Raw genomic sequence first — 24,727 nt, forward strand, 5'->3', positions numbered from 1 at the left:
GCCCAGGAGTGCAGTGGAGGATGGCCCAGGTGCCTGGGCCCTGCACCCGAGTGGGAGACCAGGAGAAGCACCTTGCTCCTGGCTTCAGATCAGTGCAGTGTGCTGGCCGCAGCGCACCAGCCATAGCGGCCATTGGAAAGTGAACCAACAGAAAAGGAAGACCTTAAAAAAAAAAAAAAAGTATTATGTATAGGGCCCACACATTTTAAACCTTCTTAGATATATAATTTGATTTGGAATACTCTAATTTGTTAATTTAAGTATTTTTTAAAAGATTATTGATTTATTTGAAGGCAGAGTTACAGAACGAGAGAGAGAGAGGAAGAAACAGAGAGAGAGTGTCCATCTGTTGGTTTACTCCCAAAGGGACACAATAGCAAGAGCTGAGCCAGGCCAAAGCCAGGAGCCAGGAACTTCTTCTGGGTCTCCCACCTGGGTACAGGGACCCAAGCGCTTGGAGCATATTCTGCTGCTTTCCAAGAAACATTAGCAGGGAGTTGAATCAGAAGTGGAACAGCTGGGACTTGATGCTGGCTACACCATAGCGCTGGCCCCTAATTTAAGTATTTTTAAAAATTGTTTCTCAGAGGCATGCATTAATGCATAGTGAGTTAATATACCACTCGGGACATCCACATCAGAGTGCCGTGTTTGAGTCTTGCCTCTGCTTGGATCCAGCTTTCTGCTAATGTGCATGCTGGGAAGCAGCAGGTACTTTGGTCTCTGCTACCCACATAAGACACAGGAGTGGAGTTCATGGTTCCTGATTTCAGCCCTAGTGGATGTAAGGGGTGTGTGTGTGTGTGTGTGTGTGTGGTCACTCTGGCTTTCAAATAAATAACTAAATTTTAAAAATTGCTTCTGTGTTTTCTCAGGTGTGTATCCATGTGTTTGTTTTTCAGAAGCACAATTATATATGTTATAAATATTGAGAACTTTGTATTTTACTGTTTATACCACCTTATTGTTTCTCTTCTGAGTTTCAGTTGGCTGGTGCTTAACTTATTCATCTTGAGTGCCCCCAATGTGTTAGGAAGGCAGATAATGGATAAATATATATTAGATGTGACAGAGAAAAATAAAGCAGAATAAAGCCACAAGTTGTGATTGTGGGTAATTACTATTGTATTTTTCCTTATGTAAAGTTAGATATATTGTATATTATATAATTGCTGCTGTATATATGGGAGACAGGGAAAGGAAAAGAAAGTGACTTACACCATATCATACAACTAGTAAGTTGTGACACCAAGTTTCATAGTTAAGCATTCTGATTCCAAAGTGTATTTCCTTAATTATAACGTTATTCTGGATACCTAGACAAAGTCAGCAGCAGAGCACAGATTTAATGTGATAGAAGGAAGGGAACTATTTAAGGTTTATCTTTAAGCTGTTTTTATGATCAGACATGTTTTATGTTCCTTGTAGCTTTCTTAAAGTCAGAAAATCTTGTTTATTTTCTTTTTTAAAATATATTTAAAAATTTTTTATTCACTAATTTATTTGGTAGGCAGAGAGGGTCATAGAGAGAGATAGACAGACACAGATTGATTCTGTTGATTCTCTCCCCAAATGTCCTTAACAACTAAGGATGGGCCAGGGCAGAGCTGGGAATGGAGAACTCAGTGTAGGTTTCCATGTGGGTTTCAGAGATCTAACCAGTTGAGCCATCACCTGCCGCCTCCTTGAGCGAGCATTAGCAGAAAGCTCTAGAATCAGGAGCTGGAGCTGGGACTTGAACCCAAGGCACTCCGATAGAGGACACAGTTGTCCCAACTAGCAGCTCTGCTGCTGAATCAAATGCCTACTCCTTGTTCGTTTCTGACAGCCTATTCCTGGTCCCAGAATGTTCCCTTTTATATCATTTAGCTGCTCACTATATGATAGTTATTGAATGACTCTTGAAGAGAGAGAATCCTAAGAATAAGTCATCTTTATCCAAATTAAAGCATTAGATGTTTACACAATTATACAAATGTATATTCATATATATTTGAGTATCTACAAAGTATCCTCAAAATTTACAACCCAGAAGATGAATCAAATCTGCAAGAAAATCAGAGTAACTTTTAAAATCTTTAAGATGATAATTTTTAAAGTTATTTTTAATCTGCTCTGTTAGTATCCATTTTAAACCTCTTTGATACTGCAAACAACCATTTCACTATAATGACATTTGTCAAAACACTCTGGAAGACCGGCGCCGTGGCTCACTAGGCTAATCCTCCGCCTTGCAGCGCCGGCACACCGGGTTCTAGTCCCGGTCGGGGCGCTGGATTCTGTCCCGGTTGCCCCTCTTCCAGGCCAGCTCTCTGCTGTGGCCAGGGAGTGCAGTGAAGGATGGCCCAGGTGCTTGGGCCCTGCACCCCATGGGAGACCAGGAAAAGCACCTGGCTCCTGGCTCCTGCCATCGGGTCAGCGCAGCACGCCGGCCACGGTGGCCATTGGAGGGTGAACCAACGGCAAAGGAAGTCCTCTCTGTGTCTCTCTCTCTCTCTCTCTCTCCACTCTGCCTGTCCAAAAAAAAAAAAAAAACACCACCACTCTGGAAAGCCATGTCAGCTAATTTGTGGCACGAAAATGTTAAATATTTAGAAGAAAGAAGTAAAAATGACTAAAGGAAAATAAATGGGATTGAGTATAACTTTCAGCTCATATTTACTTCCTAGGAGACAGAATTAAGGGAACAGGGATAATGACCTGGTTCCTTGAAGGCAGGAACACACTGATCTGTTAGTGAGTCTCCCAATACAGATAACTGTCCTTTCCATTTGATTTTTATAAAAATCCCAATGTGCAAACACATGTCAGCAGCTTCATTGTGGTTTTAGATGCATATCCTGTTAAACACACAAAAACGGCATTGCTGCCTTCCAACCAATAGTTTGATTTTAATAGCCTCACTATTTTTGAATGATTATATAGTTATTGTGTTTTATTTTATTTATTTCCATTTTGCTTGAGAGATACACAGTTAGAGAAATGTCTTCCTTCCCCGTTATTCACTCCCCAAATGCAGCATAACAGTGGGGTACTCCAAAGCCAAGGCCAGGAGCCAGAACTTAATCTTGGACCCCAAATGGGTGACAGGGAGCTATCTGCTTGAGCTATAACCTGCTGCCCACCAAGGTGCCCACTCCATGAAACTAGAATTGAAAGCAGAGGCAGTACTTGAACACAGGCACTCCAGTAGGGAATGCAAGTTTCCTAAGTGGTGCACTAACTGCTGTGGCAAACACCCAACCCTAGCTTTTAATTTTTGTTTATTTTATAAAAATTATTAGTTTATTAACTCAGTGCTTAGCTAATGTATAAGTAGGTATTAGAAATTTATTACAGTTGACGTCAGGGGATAAGGTGATGAGATAATTCAAGAAGGGAGTCATTTTAACTTCAGTTCGGCAGCCATTTGATTTAACATTATATTTAACATTATATATATATTTTGTCAAGAAAAAGAATAAGGAAAAAATAAAGAATTGTATGAAATGTTGGAAATTCAGTAGTTGTCACTGTGTGTCTTATCCATATAGATTCTGTGTTATATTGTAGCTTTCAGAAAAAGATCCACCCCATAACATTCGTGTCTCCTCTTCTCCTTTAATACATTTGACTTAATATACTTTTTCACAGAAGAGAATTGTGTACCAAATAGAAACACCTATAATCTTGTTCATTGTTATCTTTTCTACTAGTTACTTTGCTTGAATAGATGGACATAATCTCTTGTACTGCACTTAAACAATTGTGAAGCACCTATTACAATTTGGACAACCTTTGCCCTAAATAGATGGTAATAATTATATCACCTTAGGATGGTGTTAGCTGTCACAGCTATACAGGAACATACCAGTAACTTACAATAAAATTTTGTTTCAAGTTTGTTATTGTTCAGTGCAAGTGTATAAGTTGTTCAATGACTTTCTTCCTTTTGTTGACACAGAAACTGAGACTTCTTCCATTTCTTTCAATGTCTTACAGCCTGCCAGTGGGGAAAAAAATACTGGGAAGGGGACACATTACTTTTGCTCGCATTTTGTTGGCAAGAACTAGTCTTTGGGAGCACACCAGTCTGCCCGCTGCATGGGAAATGTTTCCTTGACTAGACACTGCCTCCTACCAGTAACTTCCACACAAAAGCAGAGGGAGCACAGATTATTTGTGTTTGGCTGGACAGGTTGGCCAAAATATTAATAACGTTGGCTATAATGGTGTTTTATTTAGTTTCTTATGGCTAGAGAGGCAAATTACCACAAACTTGGCGACTTGACGTAACACAGGTTTATTTTCTTAAAGTTCTGGAGTTCAGGAGTCCAAAATGAGTTTGAATAGGTCAAGATCAAGGCATCAGCAGGGTCATACTGCCCGTGGAGACTCTACAGAGAACTGTTTCCTTCCCTTTCCAGTTTCTAGAGCTGCATTCCTTAACTCTTGGCCCCCTCCTCAGTTTAAAGCCTGCAGTGTAGCATCTTTCCTCAGTTGCCACATTGCCTTGTGTAGTCGTGTTTCCATTAGCTTCCTTCTTAAAACACTTGTAATTGCATTTAGAGCCCACTTAGATAATTCAGGATAATCTCCTTCCAGTCTCAGTGAATTTAATCATGTTTGCAAATTCCTTTTTCCATATAAAGTAACATTGACAGAATTCTGAAATTAGGACCTGTATTACCTTTAAAGGCCATTATTCTGCTTACAATAAATAGCTAATGTTTATGAAGCACTTAATATGTGCCATGTGTGTTCTAAAAATTATGCATGTGGCAGTTTGTCTTTTTCTGCCTATTTAACTCTTGATTTATTCATTGTGTGCTCTATTTGTAGGCTTGCCCAGTTTTCTTACTAGGATTTTTTTTGGGGGCATCAGGGAAGACATCTCTGGAAGATAAATTCTTTACTCTTATGTCTAAAATTTTTATTTAGAAAATCTTCAGAATTTGGCCAGCACCGTGGCTCAATAGGCTAATCCTCCGCCTTGCGGCTCTGGCACACTGGGTTCTAGTCCCGGTCGGGGCGCCGGATTCTGTCCCGGTTGCCCCTCTTCCAGGCCAGCTCTCTGCTGTGGCCAGGGAGTGCAGTGGAGGATGGCCCAGGTGCTTGGGCCCTGCACCCCATGGGAGACCAGGAGAAGCACCTGGCTCCTGCCATCGGATCAGCGCGGTGCGCCGGCCGCAACGCAGCGGCCATTGGAGGGTGAACCAACAGCAAAGGAAGACCTTTCTCTCTGTCTCTCTCACCGTCCACTCTGCCTGTCAAAAAAAAATCCAAAAAAGAAAATCTTCAGAATTTAAAAAAAATTAAAGATTATATCATTTAACCTCCGGTTCCTTAGAGTATTATTAAATTTGCTGGAACTTTTTTCTTAGGCCTGTTCATTTTCATCATCATGAACTTTAAAGAAAGTACTTTAAATCAGCTCTTCAGCTTCTTTGGATTATTATCATATTAAAACTCATTTTGTTCTATCTAAATCTTAATTTTTTGTTTTCTTTAAAAATAGAGTATGTAGAATTTTTCTTTGAAAAATTTTCCACTAAAGAATGTTGGTTTAATTTAGCCATTTTCATAATCACAGAGTTGACTTAATAAGAAAGAAGATGCATTTTTGAATCAGCAGCATTTCATGGGAAAGTTATAGTTGAAATCTTGCAGCCACTAGGTTTTATTAGAACTCAAAGGAATAGTAAACAGGCAATTAATTACATAAAACTCATTAATAATTGGATGAAATTAAATCAAAAGCTGATGTTACTGATTTAGAGTCATTACAGAGTTATTATGTAGTGTAGATTCAGTCACTCAGCAGTTCTTTATTGATTGTATATTAGATGCTAAGGGTGCAAAGATGATTAAAAAGGCATAATCCTGTCCAAGAGGATTTGTATTCTAGTGAGGTCATCAGCATGCAAACGTTGATATAGTGTCATAAGGACTGTACTGTGTTCAGAGATTACTATGGAAGTTGTGATGCTTAGAGTTACAAGGAACAGAAATCCCAGCTCAAAGTAGCTAAAACAATACAGGGAATTTACTGATCAAATATTGGCATGTATGCAAATTACAGAGGAAGGCAAGGCTTGTTATAATAGTCTGATTACAGCATTAGATGCCCTCCTTTTTCCTCTTTCTCTACAATCCTTTCCACAGATTAGCTTTATCCTGCAGCTGGCTTCCTTTGAGGTAGAATGGCTTCTAATAACTCTCAGGGGATACTCACAGAAAAAGTTTCTGTCCTCTGATATTAAACTATGATCCTGGATTCACTCTGACCAGATGAACTTTGATTGCATACTTCACTGGATTAAGGAAAAGTATAATTTTGGAATGTATGAAAAAGCAAAAGTCAAGAACTTCTAAAATATTTAGCATATCCATAAGTATTGGTGTTTGCTGTGTTATAGCTTTATTATTTCTAAATTCTATTTCTTTTTATATACTGAAAATCAGGGGCTTTTAATGGTGAGAAGTGGAATTATAAGAAGGTCCTACTTTGATAATCTTTTGAATTTTTGAAAGCAAAATTGTCCTGTTTTTCCATTAGAGGACTTTGATTTTGTTCTCATGTTATTGCTGTGATTAAGAACTTGACATATTGTCTCTTCTTCATTACTTCCTCCCATGTCACTGGGACAGTGGATGATTTTGACATTGAGTTCAAAAAGTTCATGGTTGGGCCACTTCAAGTCTCATTTGTGTTTATAATAGGAAAATACCAAGGCCAGAAATGTCGGGGCTTACCATAATGACCTTATATTTATGATTTGAATGATAATTGGGGAATCCTTTTTCATTTTCCATGAATATATGTTTAATCAGATTACTCATAGTGTGTAATATTTTAAAAATGGAGTTAGACAAAAGTACTTTGATTTAAATGTAAGTATTCCACTTGTTCTCTTTCTGCATTCTCTCTAGTTCACCACATTTCCATTCACTGCAGTTCTCTTTCTCTCCCTGACAAATGTTCATTCAGAAGCCACAGCATGTGACACTGCTATAGGGTTGCCAGATCTTATTTTGAAGAATTTGGGCAACGAGGGAATAGGAGAGATATTTTTTACTAAAAAGATTATATCATTTAACCTCCTGTTCCTTAGAGTATTATTACTGACCAAACTCCAGTATATCCCATTCTGCATCCTACCCTAACACTGTTGGAATAAGGTACTCAAATATAGGATAAGCCTATGTATCTGTGCCATCTGGTAGTTACCTAGTACTGCTATAGTGTTGACTTCTTGACCCTACAATGAACCTTTGAAGATATGTTTTTTTTTTTTTAATTTATTTTATTTATTTGAAAGAGTTACAGAGAGAGGTAGTGACAGAACAAATGAGAGCGGTCTTCCATCCACTAGTTCCCTACCTAAATGGCCACAATGGCCGGAGCTGAGCTGATCCGAAGCCTGGAACCAGGAGCTTCTTCCGGATCTCTCATGTCTGTGCAGGGGCCCAAGCACTTGGACCATCTTCCATTGCTTCCCCAGGTGCATTAGCAGGGAGCTAGATCGGAAGTGGAGAAGCCAGGACTTGAACTGAAGCCCATATGGGATGCCAGCGCTGCTGGCTGAGGCTTTAACCCACTGTGCCACAGCACCAGACCCTGAATATATGTCGACATACTTGGTATATAAGGGATCCTACCCTAGCTTAAAAGGAAATTACTTTTCTGTGCTAAGATTATGTTAAATATTATTTAGTAATAGAGGAAGGAATAATGTACATTTCTTAGTAATGAATTATATTGATGTTTATGTTCAAGTCATAATACTTAAAGTAAGTGTAGCAAATGTTTATATGGAGTTTAGTCTATATAAGGCATTGTTTTAAGCATTTTACATATATTAATTCATCAGCCTTATGATGTAGATTACTATTGTTTAACAGAGGAGGAAATTAACACAGAGAGTTCCAGTGGTTTGCCCAAGTTCATACATATTAGTGAGGAATGGAGCTAGGACTTGAATCCAGAGAGTCTGGGGCCACAGTTCATGCTTTTAGCCACTGTGCTATACATTCTCTTAAGACAGGACCAAAATTGTCATTAAAAGTAATATCATTAACTTATTGGTTATATTTTATTTATTAACTAACTATATTTGCTAATAAGTATAATTACCTTATGTTTTAGTAAATGAACATTTTATCTTACCTATAAATATTCAGCATGCTTGGTTTTTTATTCTAGGAGAAGACTTCGCAGTTGTACAGCAAGAAATTATTATGATGAAAGACTGTAAACACCCAAATATTGTTGCATATTTTGGAAGCTATCTCAGGTACGTTGTTTCCCTTTTGAATATCAAAACTGATTATTTAATTACCTGATATATTTAACAAAATGAAATTCGTTGTCTTATGTTTTGTGATTTTCTTCGTGTTCTTTTTTTTTTTTTTTTGGACAGGCAGAGTGGACAGTGAGAGAGAGAGACAGAGAGAAAGGTCTTCCTTTGCCGTTGGTTCACCCTCCAATGGCCGCCGCGGCCGGCGCACCGCGCTGATCCGATGGCAGGAGCCAGGAGCCAGGTGCTTTTCCTGGTCTCCCTTGGGGTGCAGGGCCCAAGCACTTGGGCCATCCTCCACTGCACTCCCTGGCCACAGCAGAGAGCTGGCCTGGAAGAGGAGCAACCAGGACAGAATCCGGCGCCCCAACCGGGACTAGAACCCGGTGTGCCGGCGCCGCTAGGCGGAGGATTAGCCTAGTGAGCCGCGGCGCCGGCCTTTGTTCGTGTTCTAAAGACAGGATTTTTCATATGAATGGAGTTTTTATTTATGACTCATTTATTAATTCTGTAACCAGTATCATAGTCTTGTGACTTGGGAATATTAGTCTCTGGTGGACTAGAGATCTGAATGTGCCATTTTGTTGCCCCTTCTAGTTTTGGGTATATTTTGTTAGCATCTTTTGCTGTTATGTTTTTATGGGTTTTCTGCATCTAGCTTCAGTGTTACCTCTTCCTGTTATTTGATTTTTGTTCGAAGGATGAGAACTATAATTACTTCAGTGACCGATTTTTCTAGATCTTGAAGTGAATTCAGAAGTGCTGTGAGTTTGCCTCCTCTTGTTTTCTCTTGGCAGGGGCAATCCAGGTGTCATTGCATAGGAGATCGCCTCACAGTCAAATCTTGTTTTTCCATTCACTTCTTTGTGCAGCTGTGAATTGATCACTGTGTCCTACTTGTTTTTAAGCTTCCACCTAAGGGCAGATTAGAGACTGTTTTCCTGTGTATTAAATAGCTTTACAGTTTTGGAGGCCAGCATAGTAGTACAGCAGGTTAAGCTACTGCGTCTGATGCTGGCATCCCATTTGAGCGCCAGTTTGAGTCCTGGCTACTCCACTTCCAATTTAGCTCCCTGCTAATACTCTTGGGGAAGCAGGGGGAGACGGCCTAAGTGTTTGGACCCCTGCCACCCACATGGGAAATACAGATGGAGCTTCAGGCTGGCCCAGCCCTGGCTATTGTGACCATCTGGAGACTGAAAGAGCAGATGGAAGATCTGTCTCTCTCTCTAACTCTGCATTTTAAAATAAATAAAAAAATTTTTTTTTTAAAAAAAGCACCTCAGTTTTGACCTGATGTATAGTTGCAACATAAGGATGTAACTCATGATCCAGGAAAAACAACACACTTCTCCTCTTTTTCCAGGCATAACAGTTAAAAAAACACTGGGCAATTCTGCCTTACTGTCTCTTTGTAGCTTGTGAAAAACCAACCAGATGAACACTTTTTGGTTATGGTCACTCTTACACAGCTTTGGTTGCCTCCCCGTGGTTAAGGTAGAGGAGTATGTTTAATGGAGAACTTAGGGAATTAGCTAAGTTATTACCCCAGTTCATTGACTGTTACACATTTTGAATGGACTCTTTGACAGCCAATTTAAAACGTCTTTCCTGGTCAGTGGTTCAAACAGCAACCTGACACAGTTCCTGCATCACTTTGTATGTTAGGAAGCAGCACAGGCAGTTACTTTGTCAGCTTAAAGGGACAGTCTCTTAAAATCATTTCAGTTCTCGGTACATATAACTGATTCCTGCCAATACAGCTAAATCACTTATAAACAATTTATATTACTGGTAGTAACAACATCCCCTATCTAGAGTCCTTTGGGGGAAACATTACAGTTTTTTTCTCAAGGGCAAGCTGGTCTTCTGAAGAGAGTTTTTGTGTTCCCCCAGAGACATTGATCTAAGAGTACTTCTGAAACACAGTCAGAATCTTCCAGAACTATGGGACCATCCAAAGCCTAATAAGTTTTACTGGGACAGTGCCATCCATTTTTATGGCACCCTTGGTATGGTGAAGTGAGCATGATCTTTTTGACACAGACAACAGTGTATTTGGTAGTCAGAACTCGGTCACATTGTCTGAGTTGAGTCCTGGCCTCCCCACTTATTTATCGTGTGACTTGTGGCAAAGTATTCAACTATGCAGTGCCTCTGTTTCCTCGTTAATAAAATGGGGATGATAATAATGCTACAGGATGGGGATAGCTACAAAGATCTAATAGGCAAGTACATGCAAAATGCTAACAGTGCTTAGAACATAATGAATGCTTAATAAATGCTAACGGCTATTAACTGCTACTTACCTATTGCTATTGCAGCTACTACTTGAACTTAACTCTTTTTAAAATACTGCCATAATTATTAGTGCCTCTTCTTTTCAAAAACATCAACAGTGTAACTCTATGGTAGATATTATTTCCATTTTACAAATAAGATGTTTACAAGATAGTAACATCAAGTATTTTATTTTTATTCCAAAATCAAGACTGCAAAGAGCAAAATTTCTCAGAAATCGAAGTAAAATAGACAAAATTAGAGTCATTTTTCAGTAAAATTGTTATTGTAGTGTTGTATAATCTAAGATTAGAAAATACTGATTTAAATAGGTGGTTTGATAGTGTAGCTAGTGTGACTAATAAAAGTGATATGAAAGTAGATGGTAGCATGAATTCAAATGGCCATTAAGCCTAATCCAGGACATTGAAGGCATTTGGGAAGTGAACCAGCAGATGGGAAAGTGTTCCCTCCCTCTCTTTTTCCCTCTGTGTGTATGTGTGTATGTTTGCTTTTTAAGTGCAAAAAGGAAAAGAAAATTCAGAAATTTCTCTCAAGCTTGAACTCCTAAAGCTCCAGTTAGAAAATAGCAAATGAGGGGCCAGTGTTGAGGCACTGAGGGTAAAGCCACCGCCTATGATGCCAGTGTCCCAAATAAAACATTCAGGACAGTTCATAGTCTCATATTAGAGCCTGCAGGGAAAGGGTATGATTACAGTAGGTAAGGCTGTGGAGATTTAGGCAAAAAGACACCTTTTATGCCTTAATTAGCACGTATGGATTGAGTATACTTGCTGAAAAATTTTAACAAATGTAGTATATTTTGTGGAGGATAGACTCAAGATAGGATTGACACAGAGAGTTCTGTCATGTTTATTACAGTAATTCAGGAAAGAGATGGCAGTCTCTTGAGTTATGTAAAATAGGAACAGTTTCTTCTGGCACCTGAGTCAGGGATGGGAAGGGAAGCCAACAAGAACTTAACAGGTCATCAGTGCCTTTTGTAGTGCTCAAAATAGGAGAATAAAGATTATAGTTTAAATCACTTTAATTTCACCCAGCTGCTCTTTTTAAAAAATCAACATAATTTTGTAATATTTTAGGTTCACAGGAAAGTTGCAAACGTAGTATAGAGTTTGCTGTGTATCCTTCACTCCAGCCTTCCTTCACAGGAATGTCTTAGAGAACCATGGTGCATTACTCAAAACTAAGAAATTAATATTGGAAAATTACTGTCAGCAAAAGAAATTGAGATACATCATTCAGATTCTAATTTCCTACTAATGTCCCACTCTCCAGTATTTAAGAGAAAATAGAAATTGATTATAATTTATTGATTTTTTAAGCATTTTTTTAAACTTTTATTTAGTAAATATAAATTTCCAAAGTACAGTTTATGGATTACAATGTTCCCCCCCCCCCATAACTTCCCTCCCACCTACACCCCTCCCATCTCCCACTCCCTCTCCCATTCCATTTACATCAAGATTCATTTTCAATTATCTTTATATACAGAAGATCGATTTAGTATATATTAAGTAAAGATTTCATTAGTTTGCACCCACATAGAACATAAAGTGTAAAATACTGTTTCAGTACTAGTTATAGCATTAATTCACATTGGACAACACATTAAGGACAGAGATCCCACATGAGGAGTAAGTACACAGTGACTCCTGTTGTTGATTTAACAATTTGACACTCTTGTTTATGGCGTCAGTAATCTCTCTAGGCTCTAGTCATGAGTTGCCAAGGCTATGGAAGCATTTTGAGTTCGCCGACTTTGATCTTATTTAGACAAGGTCATAGTCAAAGTGGAAGTTCTCTCCTCCCTTCGGAGAAAGATACCTCCTTCTTTGATGGCCCGTTCTTTCTACTGGAATCTCACTCGCAGAGAGCTTTCATTTAGGTTTGGTTTTGTTTTGTTTTTGCCAGAGTGTCTTGGCTTTCCATGCCTAAAATAGTCTCATGGGCTCTTCAGCCAGACCGAATGCCTTAAGGGCTGCTTCTGAGGCCAGAGTGCTGTTTAGGACATCTGCCATTCTATGAGTCTGCTGTGTATCCCACTTCCCATGTTGGATCGTTCTCTCCCTTTTTGATTTTATCCGTTAGTATTAGCAGACACTAGTCTTGTTTATGTGATCCCTTTGACTCTTAGTCCTATCATTATGATCAATTGTGAACAGAAATTGGTCACTTGGACTAGAGAGATGGCATTGGTACATGCCACCTTGATGGGATTGTATTGGATTCCCCTGGCACATTTCTAACTCCACCATTTGGGGCAAGTCCGATTGAGTATGTCCCAAATTGTGCATCTCCTACCTCTCTCATTCCCACTCTCATATTTAACAGGGATCACTTTTCAGTTAAATTTAAACACCTAAGAATAATTTTATTTATTTGAAAGTCAGAGTTAGAACAGAGAGGGATCTTCCATTAATTGGTTCACTCCCAGATGGCCCACCCCATTTGTTGTTTCTTTAAGCCAACATTTCTCACCTTTAACTCTGTTGACATTTTAGACCAGAAACTTTTTTATGGTTGAAAGTTGTCCTGTGCCTTGTAAGATTCCAACTTTTATCCCTGTCCACTGTTTGGTGCCAGCAGCACCTCTCCCACACCACAGTTGTGACAGGTGTTTTATTGTGGGGCAAAACCTCTGAGTTAAGAACCACTGCTTTAGGCCAGTGCTGCGGCTCACTAGGCTAATCCTCCGCCTGCAGTGCCGGTACTCCGGGTTCTAGTCCCGGTTGCTCCTCTTCCAGTCCAGCTCTCTTTTGTGGCCCGGGAAGGCAATGGAGGATGGCCCAAGTGCTTGGGCCCTGCACCCCCGTGGGAGACCAGGAGAAAGCACCCGGCTCCTGGCTTCAGATCGGCACAGCGCCCCAGCCATAGCGGCCATTTGGGGGGTGAACCAACAGAAGGAAGACCTTTCTCTGTCTCTCTCTCTCACTGTCTAACTCTACCTGTCCAAAAAAAAAACCCACTGCTTTAAGCAAAAACTTTGGTGAAATTACAGATACCTCCATATGCCAATATTGCTAGAATGTTTTCTACAGAACATTAGTTCCAAGGTTCACCAGTGAGTATTTTGTTTAAAAAAAAAAAAAAAAAGGAATATTGGGGCCAGCGCTGTGGCTTATTTGGTTAAGCGTCCATCTGCGGCACCAGCATCCCATGTGGGCTCAGGTTCAAGTCCTGTCTTCTCCACTTCCTGTCCAGTCCTTGCTGATGGCCTAGTAAAGCAGTGGAAGATGGCCCAAGTGCTTGGGCCCCTGCACCTGCATGGGAGATCTAGAAGAGGCTCCTGGTTCTTGGCTTCAAATCAGCTCAGCTCCAGCCGTTGTGGCCATTTAGGTGTGAACCAGTGAATGGAAGACTTCTCTCTCTCTCTCTCTCCCCCTCTCTCTCTACAAATCTGCCTCTCAAGTAAATAGATCTTTTTAAAAAACGGATGTATAAAGATAACAGTTTTGGTAAATGGTGAACAAATCAAAATTAGAGAAGTTTTATTTCTTCTCTCTTTATCCCTGTCCCAGTTTTTCACATCCCCCTTTGTTCTTCCCTTTTCCTCCTCTTCCCACCTGTCTCTCTTCCTATCCTTCCTTCCATTCTGTTCTCTTCTTCCTCTTCTCTGTCCATCTTTCTTCCTATTCTCTACAAGACTTCTCAGAGCCTTTACTACACCAGTGGCCTTGCTGATGTCCAAGAAAATACTAAGAAAGTACTGTTTCTGAAACCACTTTAACTGTACAGTGGTTTCTTTCTGGAAGCATACTTCACATAGGATTGCTGTCCAGTGGCCGACACTTTGACCCTCATTATTTAAGGGAAAGCAGATGAGACAGGTTACCTAGACCATTTGGAATGCGGTAGTTTTTGCATGTCTCTTTAAAAATGAACCAAAACATTTAAACTTTGGTTCATATTAAATTATCCATTATTGAAACATCTAGCAGTGATTGACCTGTTTATCTTTCATATTGATGGTTAACGTTGAAGTTCAGTTACTTTGCTGAGTATGTGGTGTAGCTGTTGCCAAGTGCTTTGGTCAGTAACACAACAGCAACAAAGCCCTGTGATCAGAGAACTCTAGTGTGAAACAGAGGTAGCAGCCTTGTCCCAGGGAGGGTTCATTAGTGTTCTGGTTTCTAGAAATTGTGTAGAGTTGCTGATTCTTAGTGAACTTGGTTGCATTTTATTTTCCTATTTAAATTAAGTTGTATTTAGGAATAATATATAAGTAATTATACTTAGTTTGTTAAACAAGTTTTATATCTCTGATGTGTTATTAAAGTATGGGAGGATTAAAAAGTGTGTTTTAGAAATTAAAAATTTTTCAGATCATTGAAATAGGTATTAGGATTTTGCTTAGTAACAAACTCGAAAGGTTTAAATAGTAATGTTTTATTTTTATATTTTTCTATTCCTAGTGTCGCTCCCCCTCTTCGCGGAGGAACGACACAGGACCCTGCGCTGTTCTTTCGTCTGCTCGGCCCTCCCCGGGTTTGCTGCTGGTTCTTCCCGGGTTGGCTGCCGTCCCTTCCACCTCCGTGGAAGGGCAGTTCCCCCTGGCCACTTTCCCCACTTCCGCAGGGGAGCGGCACACCGCCGGCCGGCTCTCTCGGGGGCTGCACAGGTGTTCCCCTTAGATGTTCCTCTTAGATGTTCCTGGTGCATGCCGTCTCTCTCCTCCTTTATAGTCCTCCTCTGCCAATCCCAACTCGGCTGCCCACACGCCGAGTACGCTGCTCTCCTCCAATCAGGAGCAAGTCCTACAGTTTATTGGCTGAACTGGAGGCAGCTGTGTAGAAGCTGTTTTCTCCTCTCCCAGCGCCATATTGTGGGAGAGCAGATGCATAGAATAAGTCTTAATTCCAGTAACTTAGTCTAGTCCGGGTTGCTCCCCACACCTAGTAAAATAGAAAGATAATTTTACAAAATAAGAAAAAAAGAATTCTAAGGATTCATTGAGTCAGGAAATCAATATTGATAGCATTGAATATTTACTTCAGTAGCTAATTTTATTCTAATTCAGTTATCTAGGGAAAAAGATTTCATAATTTTGTTGGCATGCATAAAATGGGTTTTTTGACTCAAGTTCTTTCCTATTAGACAGATGGCTTGGAATGACCCAGTACAGATTTATCACAAGAGAAAAATTCATGGAACAGATGGAAGTCATTTTTCTAATAGACTCTGACTAAGCTTTTTTGATAATATCAGACTTTAACTAAATCAGATGTTATAAAAGTAAAGTATTTTAGGTGTCTTAAAAAGTATTAATATATAGTGCTGCTTTTTTTCTGCCTAGATAGTCATATAGTGTAAGTAGAAAATCGTATATTAAGCAAGGGAAGGAAAAGGCATAAATAGACCAGCTTCAGAGTAGTATAATATTGGGATGTGCAAGAAAGCAGAGATCTTGTTTCTTGTTCATTTTCTCTACCAAGGAGAACAGTTTTAAAATGAAAGAGAAGCCAGCTTTGGCCGGCGCCGCGGCTCACTAGGCTAATCCTCCGCCTTGCGGCGCCGGCACACCGGGTTCTAGTCCCGGTCGGGGCGCCGGATTCTGTCCCGGTTGCCCCTCTTCCAGGCCAGCTCTCTGCTGTGGCCAGGGAGTGCAGTGGAGGATGGCCCAGGTGCTTGGGCCCTGCACCCCATGGGAGACCAGGAAAAGCACCTGACTCCTGGCTCCTGCCATCGGATCAACGCGGTGCGCCGGCCGCAGCGCGCTGGCCGCGGCGGCCATTGGAGGGTGAACCAACGGCAAAGGAAGACCTTTCTCTCTGTCTCTCTCTCTCTCACTGTCCACTCTGCCCGTCAAAAAAAAAAAAAAAAAAAAAAAAAAAAAAAAAAAAAAAAAGAGAGAGAGAAGCCAGCTTTGTGGTATAGCAGATAAAGCCACCAGCTACGACATTGTCATCCCACACGGGTGCCGATTTGTGTCCCAGCTGCTCCACTTCAATCTAGCTCCCTGCTAATGGCCTGGAGAAAGCAGCAGAAGATGGGCAAGTGTTTGAGACCCTGCTACCCACGTGGGATACCTGAAAGAAGCTCCTGGCTCTGTCTTCAGCCTGGCCCAGCCTGGGTTGTTGTAGCCATCCCGGGAGTGAAACAGCAGAATGAAAGAGCTCTCTCTCCCTCCCTCCCTTCCTCGCCCTCTCTCCCTCCCTCTCTTCTCCCTCTCTCTTTCCCTCCTTCCATCTTTCTCTCCCTCCATCCCTCCCTCTCCCTATTTCCCTCCCTCCCTCTCTCCCTCCCTCTCTCTCCCTCCATCCCTCTCTCTATATATATAACTGACTTTGAAATAAATAAATACATCTTTTTAAAAAGACTGAAAAGGATAACAAAGCTTATTAGTAAGATGGAATTGAAGCACAAGATAGGTGAGAAGGTAATTGTAGAGCAGCTAGACTCTTTAAATAAATTTAAGCTTTTAGATTTATGTAAATTATATCTCAGTATGCTGAAAATTTAGCAAATGTGATTGTAATCTTCAAATAAGTATCTTTTGACAAATAGAGAATGTGCCAACGATTAGAGATCAATTTGCAAAGGACAGGGAGCGATAATTTCTAGAAAATAGAGACTGTTAAATTTGATGTCCACAAACAGAATAAATTATTAATCAGGTTACCAGTGAGGACATTTAGAAAAAGAATGTTGAAGAACATGATTTTCATAAGAAGTCATGCCAAATCATCAAGTCTCTTCTGCTGGTTTTTCCTTTAAAAAGATGATTTTGTTTATCTACACCTTCGTTGAGTTCCAGGAGCAATTTAAGATGACTTTGTAATTATACTACCAAATAAATTACAGCAGGAAAATTCAGCTTTCATTTATTGTGTTCTATTCTAGGTCTTTTACTCTAAAGTTTACCTGTTACTGTTGTTTCATGGGCTCCTAAGTAGACTCCCAGTCACTCACCTGGGTTTTTTAAAATGTGTGAAGTTCCAGATGCCTGTTTCTTATTCACTTAGGGTGGCTGTTTTACATGAAAGACTCACTGGTGGCAAATGTAAAAATATTTTAGAGCAGTTTTCCAAATATTTTAGTTTTAGAATCCCATTTATTTGATACTCTTTTTTTCTTTTTTTGACAGGCAGAGTTAGAGAGAGAGACAAAGGTCTTCCTTCCATTGGTTCACCCCCACGATGACTGCTGTGGCTGGTGCGCTGCACCAATCCGAAGCCAGGAGCCAGGTGCTTCCTCCTGGTCTCCCACGCGGGTGCAGGGCCCAAGCACTTGGGCCATCCTCCACTGCCCTCCCGGGCCACAGCAGAGAGCTGGACTGGAAGAGGAGCAACCGGGACAGAATCTGGCGTCCCAACCGGGACTAGAACCCGGGGTACCAGCGCCGCAGGTGGAGGATTAGCCAAGTGAGCCGCGGCGCCAGCCTTTATTTGATACTCTTAAAAATTATTGAGGAGCCGGCACTGTGGCGTAGCAGATAAAGCCGCCGCCTGCAGTGCCAGCATCAAATCCCGGCTGCTCTGTTTCTGATCCAGCTCTCTCTATGGCCTGGGAAAGCAGTAGAAGATGGCCCAAGTCCTTGGGCCTCTGCACCCATGTGGGAGACCTAGAAGAAGCTCCTGGCTCTTGGCTTCAGACCGGCGCAGCTCTGACCGTTGTGGTCAATTAGGGAGTGAACCAGCTGATGAAAGATATCTCTCTCTCTCTTTCTCTCTGCCTCTGCCTCTTTATAACTTTGCCTTTCAAATAAATAAATAAATCTTAAAAAAAAGATAAATCAGAAATTGTCACATCAGCTATTAGGCGTCAGTTTCACTGTATGTGAATTGTAGATTCTGGGTGGCTTCAGGTTTCTTCTTTTGAGCTTCACAGTCTTCAGCTTTACCTTCTAGAACTGTGATACCCTGCTATTCCGAACTTTAAGATAGCTGGCTTTTGCACTGTGATAGAGCATCTGCCCTTGTTGCATGCTTCATAGTATACCCAACCACATCGGGTCACTCCTTAGGTCTGGCTAAACCTGCCACCACCACTATGTATATGTTCCTGTTCTGATAACAGCCACTTAGCTTTTTCATGCACTGTTCATGCAACACTCAGAGTAGTATTTGATTCCAGCCATATTTTAAGAGAGACACTGATAGACTAGCGACTATCCAGATGAAAATTAACTGAACTGAGGAGTCCACAAATGAAGCATTGTTTCACATTGTGACCCCAGCCTATTCTAGCTTTATTTCCTGCCGTTATCTCTTCTGGCAGCCCATTCACCTCACATTAAACCTGCCATCTCTCAAATGTGAAATCTTCTTTCAAGTTTCCATTCTTGGTTGTATACAGCTAAGCAGTGTACAACAAATGGAACTCTCACTAATTTAATCACTTTGAAGGGTGTAGCTACCTTTTTTTTTTTTTTGCACTTTTATTCTGAAAGTTTTACAAATCATTATATTCAGGCATTTTATCATCCTTTTAACTTTTGTTCACATGTATTTTCTTGTGCAGATTTGAAAATTACATGCCAATTTTTTTTAATACTATGGGATAAACTACACTTTTTAAGAAAAAAAAAGATGATAAAATATATATTGTAAAGAAGGAATGCCAAGAAATTTAGTAGACACCTTGAATAAGATGGCTTATGTTTTCAGCAAAATGTCTTTATGTTATGAGGCTGTAATGTGTGCTTTAATGAATTAGAACTTAGTGAATTTAGTGAATGGTTTTCACAGATGTACAGATGATGTCCTATTTATTTGTAGATAATTTGGGGGAATGGAGAAGTAGATACATGGAATATCATTATTAGAAAATTCATTTATGTTAATAGTATTTCCGTTCTGCTATATAGTGGCTGATATATACTGTGGTAAAACAAATATAAATTGCTTATACTTTGCAGTGAAAAAGTCACTACATCTCATTTAACAGTTTTCTGTTTATCAGGTATAGATGTCTGGATCAAATCTTGGAATTTTGAAAAACAAAGAATATGTCTTAATAAGTAAATTCTTGCAACTTAAAAATTTAAGAAAAAAAACATTTCCATTCTTTTACACCGATCCCTTCCCTGTCTTTCCCTGTTAAATTCCTACCTTAACTTCAGGACTCAGTTTAGATGTTAGTCTCCTCCCTAAATCCTCAACTTGATGTTCCTATGTATTTTCATCTCTGGACTCTCAAAGTATATTATATGTGTCCAAATTATGAATTAATCGAGTTAGAACCTAATTCAAGGTTCAGCACATTTTTACTATAAAGGGCCGTAAAGTGTTTTAGGCTTTGTGGATGACACAGTCTCTGTCACAGTTAGCCTGCTCTGCTGTTTTAGTGCAAAGGCAACCATAGGCAGTACATAAAGGAATGCATGTCACTGAGTTCCAGTAAACCTTTTGTATGTGCACTAAAGTTTGAATTTCATTAATTGTGACATGTCAAGAAATACTTTTAATTTTCCCAGCCATTTTAAATTATAAAAGCCATTCCTAGTTTCTAGGGCTATACAAAATCAGGAGGAAGCAGGTCAGATTTGGCCCCACTGGCTATATTTTACTGACCCCTGATCTAATTGATTTGTTGATTCTTTCAGTCATTTTTGCATTCAATTGTAGAACAAATATTCATTTGCTGGGTGTTCTTGAGGTGCTGTGAAGGCAGTAGTGAGAGAGAGAGATGTAATGAAAGCATAGTCCAAGTTTAGAGGCTTTCTATCCCAGCTTTGTCTCCCTAGAATAGCACATTTCCTCATCCATTTTAAGAGATGAAGTAATGAGTGATTGAACAAAGGAATGTACAAAGAAATAAGTTGTATAAATCTCTGCCAGTTATTTCTCCAATGGCAGTGATAATATCTTAGAATTTGAGTGTGTCTGGCAAAAAAACAAAAACAAAAACAAAAAAAAAAACAAACCTAAATGAAAGATCTCTGTGAGTGAGATCCCAGTGGAAAGAACAGGTCTTCAAAGAAGGAGGTACCTTTCTCTGAAGGGAGGAGAGAACCTCCACTTTGACTATGACCTTGTCTAAACAAGATAAGAGTTGGAGAACTCAAGGGGCTTCCATAGCCTTGGAAACTCATGACTGGTGCATAGGGAGATTACTGATGCCATAAGCAGGAGTGTCAATTTGTAAAGTCAACAACAGGAGTCACTGTGCACTTACTCCTCATGTAGGATCTCTGTCCTTAATGTGCTGTGCATTGAGATTTAATGCTATAACGAGTACTCAAACAGTATATTTCACTTTGTGTTTCTATGGGGGTGCAAACTGTTGAAATCTTTACTTAATGTATACTAAACTGATCTTCTGTTAAAAAAAAAAAAAAGAAGAAATTAGCAATTCCCCACTTGACTCTTGCTGGGATTAAACATGACAATAGGTCTGATCTGATTTCTTCATCATTTAAAAAATCATCTATTATTTTTCACTTTATGTTTCTGTGTGAGAGCAAACTGTTGAAATCTTTACTTAATGTATGCTAAACTGATCTTCTGTATATAAAGAGAATCGAAAGTGAATCCTCATGTGAATGGATGGGGAGAGGGAGTGGGAGAGGGGAGGGTTGCGGGTGGGAGGGACGTTATGTGGGGGAAGCCATTGTAATCCATAAGATGTACTTTGGAAATTTATATTCATTAAATAAAAGTTAAAAAAAATAAAAAAAAAAGAATTTGAGTGTGAGAGAGAAATGCTTTCTAGAGACAATTGAGTGAGATTATTTTGGAGAAGCTGGTTGCATCTATATGAGGGTAACGTGCATTTTGTCTCTTGTTGAGAAGTACACTTTGAAGTGTCCCTCCATTTTTTGTAATGAATTTGAATAGATGAATAAACTGTAGAAGGGAAGTTTTTAACTAAAGGGAAATCTTATTATTTGAATGTGATTTATGATAGCTTCAAATGATGTATTTTAAGTATTAAAACCTTGGGTTCAATTACAGTAACACATTATATTAAGCAATTTGGTTACTTATAGAGAATTGTTAGCTTTTTCTAGATTGCATGTTGCATATATGTAGCTTCTCAAAGTTATGGCACACAACCTTTAGATTCTTGTTATTTCAAACAGCTGTAATCATGAAGATATAATGCATTCTTATTTTCTCTTAATAGGCGAGATAAACTTTGGATTTGTATGGAGTTTTGTGGAGGTGGTTCTTTACAAGATATTTATCATGGTAAGACCAAAGTGATATTTTATAAAATATAAATACAAATGGTTACTGTATTAAAACATTAACATTTCTTAAGGAAAGAAAACTATGTTAATGATTTACTAATTCTGAAGACATGTCATAATTATTTCCAAATTTCATACTCAGACCATGTAGAAATGTGAAGGCCCTGAAAGCTAACACTAAACAAATCGAATTATACAATTTTATACATGATACATGATTAGTGTTCATGCAAAAATGATTGGTTTTGCTGTAATATATTCAAGAAGCATCAGTTAAATGTTTATTCTCTTAGGACTAAACTTTGAGGAATTCAAAAACGATTGAAACAAGTTTTCATTGGGGTTTAATGGAGGATATGATAGAGACTAAAGTAAAATTCACTTTGAAATTTACTTCTTTTCTTTCCCTTTTCTGTTCTGGTTCTGTTGATGGATGATTGCTGCCAATCACAGGGTAAACCTGTTCTTTTGCTGGAGGTGTGATTTTTGATTCATATAAAAAGTAATTCATGCTACTAATTTTCTAAGAAAATAGGAGATATTTTCTCTTTCTTGTAGAATTTGGGCTCATATTCTCTAGTATACATCCTGTTAAGTAATTTGGGGAACTGATTATAACAAAACAGATGTTGAAAGACTATTTGGATTGAAATTTTACTGTTTCTAATTACAATTCATTTCACTGTTATCGTCTTAGTATAGGTTTTACTTAACATAAAGAAGTACATAATAAGCTATTAATGTGCTAGTGACTATAGATGAAATAAGAGCGGCAAAGTTTTAAAAGGACCTGTTCCTGAACACGTGGCTCTCTATCTCTCTGCCTCTTGATCTCTCTCTTACACTCTCTTTCTCCCTCCTTTCCTTCTTCATCCCTTCCCTCTGGTCTGTTGGGTGTCCCCCCAAATAAACCCTTTCCCTTAAAAAAAAAAGAGAGAGAAAGGAAATGATGGGTTTTCTGGAATTACTTTAGAAAACTAAATGAGGAAAGTGAGCTTTAAGTTGGTCTTAAAAATATAGGATAAGATGAGCATTTGGCCTAGCCATTAAGATACCAATTAGGATACCCATGTCCTACATCAGAGTGTCAGCATTCAACTTCCAGCCCCAGCTGCTAATATGAGCTTCCTGTTAATGTAGACCCTAGGAAGTGGCCATGATGGCTTAAATGATTTGGTTCTGCCAACTTGTGGGAGGCCTGTATTGAATTCCTGGTCTCCCAAGACATTCCTTCTTCCTCTATCTCTCTGCTTCTCAAATAAGCAAATAAAATTTTTTGAAAGTAGTTAGATTTTGGGTAGAAAGAAGTAGAAGAACTATATTCTAAGAGATGAAACAGTAGTATGGTGACATGAAGATGTGACACCTGGGTAATCTTGTTGGTCTGAAAATATGTATTTGAGGCGTGGGGTTAGATAAGGAGAGCTACATTTTTGTTTTATATAAAAGAATTTCCTTTCTGATTGTAATATTTTTTCTTAAGACTGGATATTCTTTGGAGAAATGTTTTTAATAGTAGCATCTTTATTTCAAAGGTTCTTTGAAACTTGAGAGATATTTGTCATTATTTTCCATTGCCGAACAAACAGTATTTCTGAAGGCTTGTAATTTCTATGTATAATAAATTCAAAAAGATTTTCTAAACTTAGGTTAATTTCTCAACTCTTATTTCCTTTGCTTATTGATTTAATTTCCTTTTCCCTGAAATTTTTCCAGCAGACTCTTGGTGATAAGCTCAGTGTTTTCCCCTTATTTTTAAGTGGGTGGTGTAGATGATACTTTCCAGGTTGATATTTTCTTACAGCATTTTGGAGATTTTGTGCCATTGGCTTCTGACTTCTGTAGTTATTGAGACCTTCTCTCCACCTGATTATTGATCCTTTCAGGTGATTGCTTTTGTCCCTTCTGTTTAATTGCTTTTGAGGTTTTTCTCTTCATTTGTGATGTTTCTAATGTCTAAATATAGACTTATTTTTACTGTGCCTACATAGGACTCAAAGTACCTACCTCTGAGAATTTGACTCTTTATCAAATCTGGACAGTTATCAATTACTGTATCCCTGATTGTTTTCCCCCCAATCTCTCTGGTCATTGCTCTGGAATTTTACTGAAATGTACATTAACTGTTCACTGTGTCACTTAAACTCAATTCTTCTTTCCTGTGTTTTTATCCCTCAGTAGGACAATGACCATACTCATACCCACCTTCCAGATCTCTGATTTTACAGCTGTTATGAATATCACTTAGGTCTTAAATTTTGGTTGACCATATTTTTTTCTAGAAATTAATTTGATTTTATTTCGTATCTCCCTCAACTATTTAAGTGTTTTTATTTTTTAAGTTTTCATTCTTTCTTTTACATCTTACTTTATAAGGCATGTACTTTTCTAGTTTTTCTCAGATTGTTTACTAATTCCACCTGGTATCCATGATTGGTGTCTGATTCTGCTGTCTTCATTAAGGAAGAAAACCAATTTAGTTACAGAAATAGATTGTCATGATTGTTACCATTACATTTTAAATAACTAGCTAAAGTTAAAAAATAATAACTTTATTAATAATTACTTGTTTATGCTGATTGGGATCTGGGTCAGTGACAGAAATTACAGCTGTTTGGTGCCCTGTGTTTAGTTATTATTGTTATTTTTTTTATTTGACAGGCAGAGTTAGACAGTGAGAGAGAGAGACAGAAAGATCTTCCTTCCGTTGGTTCACCCCCACAAAGGGTTGCCACGACCGGCGCGTTGCACCGATCCAGAGCCAGGAGCCAGGTGCTTCCTCCTGGTCTCCCATGCGGGTGCAGGGCCCAAGCACTTGGGCCATCCTCCACTGCCTTCCCGGGCCACAGCAGAGAGCTGGACTGGAAGAAGAGCAACCGGGACAGAATTGGCACCCCAAACGGGACTAGAACCTGGAGTGCTGGCACCACAGGCAGAGGATTAGCCTAGTGAGCTATGGCGCCGGCCTAGTTATTATTTTGAAAAATGCATGCTGAGGATTTTTAAAAAG

General features: G+C 39.2%; 1 protein-coding gene across 3 annotated transcripts in view; it reads left to right on the plus strand.

Annotated features, from left to right (window-relative positions):
• The window catches only part of MAP4K3 (mitogen-activated protein kinase kinase kinase kinase 3), a 222,876-nt gene that overhangs the window by 89,898 nt on the left and 108,251 nt on the right, over window positions 1-24,727 (plus strand). For all 3 annotated transcript variants that reach the window (XM_051842965.2, XM_051842963.2, XM_051842964.2), the window contains 2 exons: window positions 8,186-8,276; window positions 21,651-21,715. In XM_051842965.2, the coding sequence (XP_051698925.1) occupies window positions 8,221-8,276; window positions 21,651-21,715 (121 nt within the window). In that variant the 5' untranslated portion in view covers window positions 8,186-8,220. The remainder of the gene's footprint in view (window positions 1-8,185; window positions 8,277-21,650; window positions 21,716-24,727) is intronic.

Source organism: Oryctolagus cuniculus, chromosome 2, assembly GCF_964237555.1.
Source record: "Oryctolagus cuniculus chromosome 2, mOryCun1.1, whole genome shotgun sequence".
In the NCBI taxonomy this organism is placed as follows: domain Eukaryota; kingdom Metazoa; phylum Chordata; class Mammalia; order Lagomorpha; family Leporidae; genus Oryctolagus; species Oryctolagus cuniculus.